The sequence below is a fragment of the Eutrigla gurnardus genome, assembly GCF_963514095.1.
Source record: "Eutrigla gurnardus genome assembly, chromosome: 9".
NCBI lineage: Eukaryota > Metazoa > Chordata > Actinopteri > Perciformes > Triglidae > Eutrigla > Eutrigla gurnardus.
In genome coordinates this window covers 5593658-5603540 of record NC_139923.1, presented here as the reverse complement: position 1 = coordinate 5603540, position 9883 = coordinate 5593658, and the positions used below count along the sequence as shown (strand labels likewise).

The window sequence follows — 9883 nt, the reverse complement described above, 5'->3', positions numbered from 1 at the left end:
CTACTTATGCCTGCTATTTTTGTAGTCTATACGAAATCGTGTATGTTCTGTAATGTGTGTCCAATAAAAAATACTAATAACAAAATAATGTTTTTGGGGAGGAACAGAACAATCAAATTCTGTTTCTGACCGAACTTTTTTCGTAAAGGACCCTAAATCTTGTATGTGATTGGCTATACCAACAGCCAATGAACATACAGAAGAATTGAGAACGCGATCTGATTGGCTGCCTGTCTAGTCTGCCGGAAACAGACAAGAAGAGGGATTGGTGGCACGATTAAACGGAGATTTAATGGCGGAGCGTTGACTTTCCAAGTGTAGAAGTGCTCTGTTTAATTAACTGTGGAATACCTTTGACTCGTTCATTGTATGCGGTTAGTACAGGTAAAAAATGGCCACATTAGTCCTGGACAATGGAGCCTATACGGCGAAAATAGGATACAGCCAGGAGAAAGTCAGGTAACGTTCAGTTATCATAGCAAGGTGGCTAATGTTGCTGCTAATAAAAATCAACGGTCGGTCTAGCTAGCTAATTTTAAACAAGTCCGCCGTTATGATCTGTAGTATAGCGCTACGACATATGTATATACCATAATGTTACTGTTGTTTATAACAGCGTCCCGTTCTCTTGTACCGAGGAAATAACCACAACTTTCAGCAGGCATTTAGCTTCATGGGTCATTCCGTGTCATTTCATCAAATTTCTGAAAATCTTCCCACCTGACCATCTCAGAATGTCCTGAAAAAATTCAAGTACAAAGACACACTTGTTAATAGGACTAATCCAAAATATTAGGTCTCTACTGTCAACAGTTTTCTCATGAAACATCATTGAATGAAGGGTAGTTTAGACGGTTTTTGGCATCATGCTCTGAAAAGCCATTTTTAAACAGCAATATCTGGAAAACTATCTCACCTGTGGCCTTCAAAATTTTTACAGAGTATATCTGTTACGAATAGCCTCCAGACATGGAATATCAGGGGTGTAGCTCAATGATAACCTAGTATGGTAGGTACTTAAAAAGGGGCTTGTTGAAATAAAGTACATTTGAAGAGTGGCTGAGCTCCCATTTTTGTAGATAAAAGACTTCTATCACTTCTGCCTCTATCTCTGGTGTTAGCTTAAACATTCTACAAAATATGGTCTCTCTCAGATGATTAGTTTCTCAGATATTAAGGCTCAAAAATGGAAGTAAACACATCTTTGCCCAACTTCAGAGTCATATTAAAAAAAACTGACAACAAGTATCAGGTCCAAACTTACTTTTTTTAAAAGATCATATTCTTGTTAAAATCATATTAAAAAATCGGGAGGGTGTTTTACCTCATTTTGTCGCAGTGATTTTTTAAAATCCTGATATTGGTGGGGTTTTTGTGGCTGGTTTTTGGTACTGCATGTCTTAATATCCTACAAGTAAACATCACAGCAGGGCAATTGAAATGTGTTTTTTACCATTTACCAAAGACTTACATGTGCCTAAATGCTACTGATAAATTTAGCCTTACGAAAACATTAAAATGTAGCACAGTTGTAGTTACAGAGGCAATAAGTCCTTGAATGTGAGTTGAACATGCTGAAAGCAGCTTTTAATGTCTTAAACCATGAACAAACACAGCATAATATTGAAGACTGTACATTTTGTCATACTTTAAGTATATAAATACCACAACCAAATCAAATAATAATCTTAATTTGAGCATAAAGATTTTTACATTACAGTAGAAAAGTCTCCAAAGTTTGATATTGAATAACAGCTTGTCTCTATGCTCACTATGAGACAATATGTGAGTTATGATCAGAAATGGTGGATAGGAAGTATCAGAGATGTTTCAGATGAAGATGAAGATGTACTGGTTCAGCTCATGCACCCACATGACCCTACCAAGAGTTTCTACTGGCCAAGAAGAGAAGACATGTGCAATGTCCCACTGCAGCAGAGAATTGCAAGATTTGACGTTCCCTCTACAGAAACTGGGCGCATGTATGCCATCAAAAAAGATGAGCACAACAGAGCAGAGATGTACATTAGACAATTTGTAAAGTGACTGACAAATTAATGAATGTGAAGAAGGAATTGGATCTAAAAGAGAGGGAGACAAACTGTTATTCAATATCAAACTTTGGAGACTTTTGTACTGTAATGTAAAATCTCATGCTCAAATCAAGATTATTATTTGATTTGGTTGTGTAATTTATATACTTACAGTATGACAAAATGTACAGTCTTCAATATTATGCTATGTTTGTTCATGGTTTAAGACATTAAAAGCTGCTTTCAGCATGTTTAACTCACATTCAAGGACTTATTGTCTCTACAACTGTGCTACATTTGAATGTTTTCGTAAGGCTAAATTTATCAGTAGCATTTAGTCACATGTAAGTCTTTGGTAAATGGTAAAAAACACAATTGAATTGACCTCCTGTGATGTTTACTGGTAGGCTATTAAGACATGCAGTACCAAAACCAGCCACAAAAACCCCACCAATATCAGGATTTTTAAAAAATCACTGCGACAAAATGAGGCAAAACATCCTCCCGATTTTATACTCTGTAAACATTTTGAAGGCCACAGGTGAGATAGTTTTCCAGATAATGTCGTTTAAAAATGGCTTTTCAGAGCATGATGCAAAAAAACGTCTAAACTACCCTTCATTCAATGATGTTTCATGAGAAAACTGTTGACAGTAGAGACCTAATATTTTGGATTAGTCCTATTAACAAGTGTGTCTTTGTACTCAAATTTTTTCAGGACATTCTGAGATGGTCAGGTGGGAGGCATTTCATGAAATGACACGGAATGACCCTCATGTTTTGTAAATCTGACATCAACACATCAGTTTATATGCATCAAAATGTCTAGGATATCAGATATCACTTTGCTACATAAACATCAAAACTTGGAGTCATACAGGAAATACACTGTAAAGTGCTTTGCCTGTTAAAGCCAATTTCGCACATGGTTTCTTTCATTCCAACACTTTAAATAGGTCGTAATTAAACCCACAGATTTGCTATGCTGGTGTTATTATTAAGCCTGCTATAAACTTTACCTCTGTGGTAAATTAGGTTGTGAAAAGAGGTTGTTGGATTAACATATTTCTATGACTCTTTTCGTGGTTTTTATGTAGATAGAATTCTCCGCTCTGTATTCATATTGATTAACAATTCTTCTGATTGTAATTTTTTGTGTTCTGGGAAAACAACATTATTACACCTTAATTATAACTATCCCAACAATTAGTCAAGTTTAAGTTGGATGTATCAGTACAATCTTTAAAAAATCACTACAAAGTGGATGACTTGAGTTCTCCTCTGAAGCATAAATATACAGTTAACCCTGTTTTTATACACAATAGCTAGCTGATAATAGCACAGGTAGCCTAATGTGTATGTTTTGCCTTTCTTTAGTATCCAGTTATCAGATCTGTGTGACTTTCTGTTTCTTCCTCAGCGTCATCCCAAACTGCCAGTTTCGCTCCAAGACGTCCAGATTAAAAACCTTCACAGCCAATCAGCTTGATGAGATCAAAGATCCTTCAGGTCTCTTTTACATCCTCCCCTTCCAGAAGGTGAGCGATGCCCACATGTGCAACGTCAGGTCACATCTGGACTGGTTTGTAATGTTTCAGAGACTCTTTGCTCTCCTCTGTTCTTTCTCGTCAGGGTTATCTGGTCAACTGGGATGTCCAGAGGAAAGTGTGGGATCATCTGTTCGGAAAGGAGAAGTTTAAGGTTTATATTCTTGTTCACAGTTGTCTTTTCTTCACTGAAAATGTTTGTGTTTGTTATTCTGGAAACATTTTCTATCACTCTGTCTGCTGATCTAATCTGATTTCATTGTCTCCTCCTCTGCTGTTGGTGGTGTGTTCTGGGACCAGGTGGACTTCGTAGACACCAGCATCATCATCACAGAGCCATACTTCAACTTCTCTTCCATTCAGGAATCGATGACCGAGATCCTGTTTGAGGAGTACCAGTTCCAGTCAGCTCTCAGAATAAACGGTGAGCGTGAGGTTCGACACAAAAAGATAACTAGAATTCATATTGTAATTATGACAATTTTACACAAATGTCTAATAGGATAAAATGATGAAGTGACAACATGTTGTACAGACATGGATGTAAACTGCAAAATGTTGATTTTAAATGCCAAGTTTTGGGTTAAATGCCAGTCCTTCAGAATTAAGGGGTCTACTTGTGCAGTAGTTTAAATTGTTCTCTGGAATCAGCTTCCTTCTCGTCTTGTGAAACTAGTTGTTCTCGATTCTTCGGCTGAGCGTGTTTTTTCCTCCAGCTGGCTCACTCAGCGCTCATCACTACTTCCACACTAAACCCTCGGAGCTCTGCTGTTTAGTGGTCGACAGCGGCTTCTCCTTCACCCACATCGCCCCCTACTGTCGCAGCAAGAAGATGAAGGAGGGCATCTTCAGGTCGGACGGCTGAAACAATCATCACTCATCTGCAACAGCATGTTATATAGTAACAATAACTTAAGTTTTATTGGTTTATTTTGCCTTCCAGGCTCAACGTAGGAGGGAAGCTGCTGACCAATCACCTGAAGGAGATCATTTCATATCGGTGAAGTCACCTCCCTATCATCTGCTTGTTTGGTTTGACTCTGAGAGTCTCTGCCAGAACAATAGTTATTTCCAGTGTTGTTGAGTGGTAGAAATCCTCTTAATATTAAGAGGATTTTTATGGGCAAATGGTAGAATTGTTTGACCATAAAGAATCTCTTTCTTCCTTCCAGCCAGTTGCATGTCATGGATGAAACTCACGTCATCAACCAGGTGAAAGAAGATGTCTGCTACGTCTCACAGCAGTTTTACAAAGACATGGAGGTGTCCCAGTAAGCCCACAGAAAACACACACAGCAGATTTAAGAAAGGAAGGAAGTATAAAGTATTGGATTTTACTGCAAATATTGTTAAATAGTTGAACAATATGACCAGGAATGTGATCTAAAGGGGCTATAAAGCTATTGGCTATATTGTAAATTTGCATCAAAGGGCATAAAAGAGACAAACTGTGGTTGTATGGAGGATTGTGTGTTTGATAATTACTTCTCATGTAGAATGTTTTCAAAATGCGGAACTGTTCCTTTAAGTCGTAGTTTACCAGGTGATCAACAATGGGATACAAATATTAAAGTTTGTCCTGTGTGGTTTGTTGTCAGGCTGAAGGGGGAGGAAAACACTGTGGTGAGGGATTATGTTCTTCCAGATTTCAGCTCCATCAAGAAAGGCTTCTGCAAGGTGAGAAACATTTACTATATTTGTTATGACGGAGTGACGTGTCTGTATAGCTGTCCAGCCTTAGTCAACATGTCCGCCTGTCCACCAGCCACAAGACGAGATGGTCTTCAGTGGAAAGTACAAGACAGGAGAGCAGATCTTGAGGTTGGCCAATGAGCGCTTCGCTGTTCCTGAGATGCTCTTCCACCCGTCGGACATCGGCATCCAGGAGACGGGCATCCCAGAGGCCATCGTGCACTCCATCCAGACCCTGCCAGAAGGTCAGACTACATGCTGCCGTCTCTGAGATCAAGTTTAACAGCTGGATCTTTAAATGCAACCACTATTCCTGATGTCCTCAGGTGTGTGAAGCCTCTAACAGTGTTTTCTTTCTTCCATCAGAGATGCATGCCCACTTCTACCAGAACATCGTCCTGACTGGAGGAAACATTTTGTTTACAGGCTTCAGAGAGCGACTGGAGGCAGAGCTGCGATCTCTGGCCCCCGCACACCTCCCTGTGTCCGTCCTGCAACCTGCAAAGTGAGTTCAGCTGTAAAGTATATTAACAACTTTTTTTCAGAACATGGCGTTTTATTTCTTTGTGCAAAAACCCAAACACGCCTCGACTTTTTTTCCACATCGGTGTTGAGTTCAACTACATGTATTTGAAAAGCCTTTGGTGTTTCCAAAAGGATCTACTGTGTGGAATCCAATAAATCACACAGACGGTTGAATTAGTTAAAAAAGTAACCAAAATCTGGAGGTGAGGTTTGACAGAAGTGAGCTGACCATCTCTGCTGCAGGATACACCATGGGACCTTATCTTGGAACAAATATGTATGGTAATCAACGGTGAAAGACAGATGTTTCTTTGATCCCCTTTGAATTGCACCATGATTTACACTTATGATGTTTGTCAATTTAAAAGTACATTTTTCAAGTCCAGTAAGTCTCAGTTTATCGTAGTATAATTAACTTAAGTATGAAACTGCTCAGTAAACGTTGTGCCTCGTCTGTTTTATCCAGCAACTATTTCTATCAACCGGGAAGAGAAAGAATGAGAGAGACCTGTTGTTATAGTAACGTTACATCCTGGTACCCAACACACACAGAGACCTGTTGTTATAGTAACGTTACATCCTGGTACCCAACACACACAGAGACCTGTTGTTATAGTAACGTTACATCCTGGTACCCGACACACAGAGAGACCTGTTGTTATAGTAACGTTACATCCTGGTACCCAACACACAGAGAGACCTGTTGTTATAGTAACGTTACATCCTGGTACCAAACACACAGAGAGACCTGTTGTTATAGTAACGTTACATCCTGGTACCCAACACACAGAGAGACCTGTTGTTATAGTAACATAACATCCTGGTACCCAACACACAGAGAGACCTGTTGTTATAGTAACATTACATCCTGGTACCCAACACACAGAGACCTGTTGTTATAGTAACGTTACATCCTGGTACCAACACACAGAGACCTGTTGTTATAGTAACGTTACATCCTGGTACCCAACACACAGAGAGACCTGTTGTTATAGTAACGTTACATCCTGGTACCCAACACACAGAGAGACCTGTTGTTATAGTAACATTACATCCTGGTACCCAACACACAGAGAGACCTGTTGTTATAGTAACGTTACATCCTGGTACCCAACACACAGAGAGACCTGTTGTTATAGTAACGTTACATCCTGGTACCAACACACAGAGACCTGTTGTTATAGTAACGTTACATCCTGGTACCAACACACAGAGACCTGTTGTTATAGTAACGTTACATCCTGGTACCCAACACACAGAGAGACCTGTTGTTATAGTAACGTTACATCCTGGTACCCAACACACAGAGAGACCTGTTGTTATAGTAACATTACATCCTGGTACCCAACACACAGAGAGACCTGTTGTTATAGTAACGTTACATCCTGGTACCCAACACACAGAGAGACCTGTTGTTATAGTAACGTTACATCCTGGTACCAACACACAGAGACCTGTTGTTATAGTAACGTTACATCCTGGTACCAACACACAGAGACCTGTTGTTATAGTAACGTTACATCCTGGTACCCAACACACAGAGAGACCTGTTGTTATAGTAACGTTACATCCTGGTACCCAACACACAGAGAGACCTGTTGTTATAGTAACGTTACATCCTGGTACCCAACACACAGAGAGACCTGTTGTTATAGTAACGTTACATCCTGGTACCCAACGCACAGACATCACAGCTTCAGAGAGAGACGTCACTGACCACACTTTTGGTTTGAAAGTCTACAGAGTAGGGATGCTCCGATCGATCGGCCGCCGATCGTTATCGGCCGATATGGACCCTAAACAGGTTGATCGGCGATCGGTCAAAGTGCCGATCAGAAAAGCCGATCGCATATTTATATATTTATATTACCCGAGACTGTTTTTCTGCGCCTGACGCAGGGTGGGAATTTCGTGGCCGGTGGCCTGTCAAAGTTGCAGTGTAAACAACGCTAGTGATATGTGGTGGGCTTTTATCACCCTCGTGCGCACAGTCGGCTCGTCCCGTGTCTGTTGATCAGAGCGCTGCTCCGCTGGGATTGTTCCAAAATACAACGTGCGCAACTTCGCGAGCCGCGCAGGTGAAGTATCAACATCACATGCAAGAACGTCAGCCGTTCGTCAGCTTAATTACAGCCACCCGAGTGGAGCTGAGCGAGCGGGCAGTGGAAGCACACAGCGGCCTTTTTATTATTAAAGTACGCTCCGGTTCCCGTCCCGCTCCGGTTCCCGTTCCGCTCCGGTTCCCGTCCCGTCCCGTTCCGCTCTGGTGTGCGCACATGTTTGTAGTCAAAACGAGCGTAGCTGAACGAGCAAGTGGCCACGCGCGGGCAGCGGATTTTGCAGAGAGCGGAGCGAAGTACCGGTCCGGTTCTGCTCCGGTCCGCTCACACCGCGAGTCTGAAGCCCAAGCCCGACCCAGAATCCTGCTGTGTCCTACACAGTCATCGACAGTATGTTCAGTCATAAAACAGCTCTATTATTATTATTAGTATTCTCCCAAATAAAAAAAATTATCGGGAATGATCGGAATTGTATCAGGAGAAAAAAAAAGTGATCGGATCGGGAAATATCGGGATCGGCAGATACTCAAACGATCGGGATCGGATCGGGAGCAAAAAAAACGTGAACGGGACAACCCTACTACAGAGTCTTGTACTTCAACAGTTACATACAACAAAATGAGACTTTCCTGACATGCTAATGATGCTAATGCAGAGAATACTGTCATTAATGTTGTGTACTGTCTTGTCCTGCAGTCCGATCTGTTATTCGTGGGAAGGAGGGAAGCTGCTGGCTCACAGTCCAGACTACGACGAGATAGTGGTGACACGAGAGGAGTATGAGGAGAACGGACATTTTATCTGTGAAGAAAAGTTTGATATTTGACTGAACTCAAAGTCTTTGCTGAAGATTATTCATCATCATGGACATGAAAAAAGTCTGCATCCTAACAGATCAGTCATGAAAACCTGCCAAATTCAATTCTGATTCACTTGCAGGATGAACAGGATCTGCCTTTAAAGTGCAAAATGGATTCAGACGAGGATGTGAGATGTTTTTTTTTCTAGCAGTTCTATTTTATTTCAATGTCTTCTATTTTTATACCTGTGTCTCTGCTGAATGTTTGTCTAACCTGTTCAAGGTATTAAATTCTCAAAACACATTTTGTTCAGACGACTGGTAATTCATGAGTAGGATTTAAGTCTGTCTACCATCAATTCACATTTAAAGAAAGAGTTGTCATTCTCCTGGTTTTAAGCTCTTTTCTGCTGCAGCAACTCTCCCCAGCGTTTCATTGGAAGTCATTGTGTTTAGAAGCAGGGTCCAAATAAAGTTCTGGGGACATTTTACCTGCAAATATTCACAAAGAAGAATGTTGACATGGAAAACGTTAATAGTGTTGTCTGGCTTTCCAATTACACATGTAATGTGTTCCATCTTATTGGCACATAAACTGCTTTTTAAGTTTGTAATGTGCTGCTATTTGGTTCAGAACATATGATCATAGTTTAAACTCTTCAGAGGACTAAACCTTCCAATACAGACTTTTTAAATACTTTAACTACGTTTTACTGATTGTACATGCTTTTACTGTGTTCAATGCATGCCTTTTACTTGTATTTTTACTATTTGGTATTAGTACTTCTACTATGAATACTTGTTATTAATATTTTTTACAGAGTGGTATTATTAGGTTTACTTGACTTTACTTAACAGAGTGTGTTTATTTTGAGGTAAATTACTGAAGTATCTACACTTGAAATCCACTTTTTACAGTGTGGTATTAGTACTTATTTCCCAGTATCAAAGCAAGACTTTTACTTGTTAGGTATTTTTACATTGTGGTATAAGTAGGCTCAATCTTACTAAGTATCAGTGCTTGTGACAAAATTAGGCCTAATATTATTACAGTATGGTAGTGACACTAATGTCAGTGTCAATGCAGTTATTTTACTTGTAACTCTACTTTTTTGGAGCAGTAAAGGATCTGACAGATAAAAAACACTGGTGCTTACATCCGGGTTTTCTCCTCTGACGATCAGTTGTGGCGGGAATCGCGCCGATATTCGACGTATGTTGTTAGCT

The 9883-nt window shown here is 40.2% G+C and overlaps 1 protein-coding gene across 1 annotated transcript; it reads left to right on the top strand.

Annotated features, from left to right (window-relative positions):
- Positions 1 to 277: 277 nt before the first annotated feature.
- LOC311018893 (actin-related protein 6-like) lies at positions 278 to 8960 on the top strand. Its single transcript, XM_084018000.1, has 11 exons — positions 278 to 459; positions 3454 to 3571; positions 3666 to 3734; positions 3881 to 4004; positions 4297 to 4432; positions 4524 to 4580; positions 4753 to 4851; positions 5179 to 5257; positions 5346 to 5517; positions 5639 to 5777; positions 8554 to 8960. Exons 1-11 carry the CDS (start codon positions 392 to 394, stop codon positions 8681 to 8683), a joined length of 1191 nt encoding a protein of 396 aa, XP_083874126.1. The 5' UTR covers positions 278 to 391; the 3' UTR covers positions 8684 to 8960.
- The last annotated feature ends 923 nt before the right edge of the window (positions 8961 to 9883 follow it).

Bases quoted from the DNA above. Each gene is read 5' to 3' on its own strand.
- LOC311018893 (XM_084018000.1), top strand. From the start codon at position 392: ATGGCCACATTAGTCCTGGACAATGGAGCCTATACGGCGAAAATAGGA. The intron at 4,005-4,296 runs GTGAGCGTGAGG...TTTTTCCTCCAG, and splicing joins GTCAGCTCTCAGAATAAACG to CTGGCTCACTCAGCGCTCAT. The intron at 5,258-5,345 runs GTGAGAAACATT...CCTGTCCACCAG, and splicing joins TCAAGAAAGGCTTCTGCAAG to CCACAAGACGAGATGGTCTT.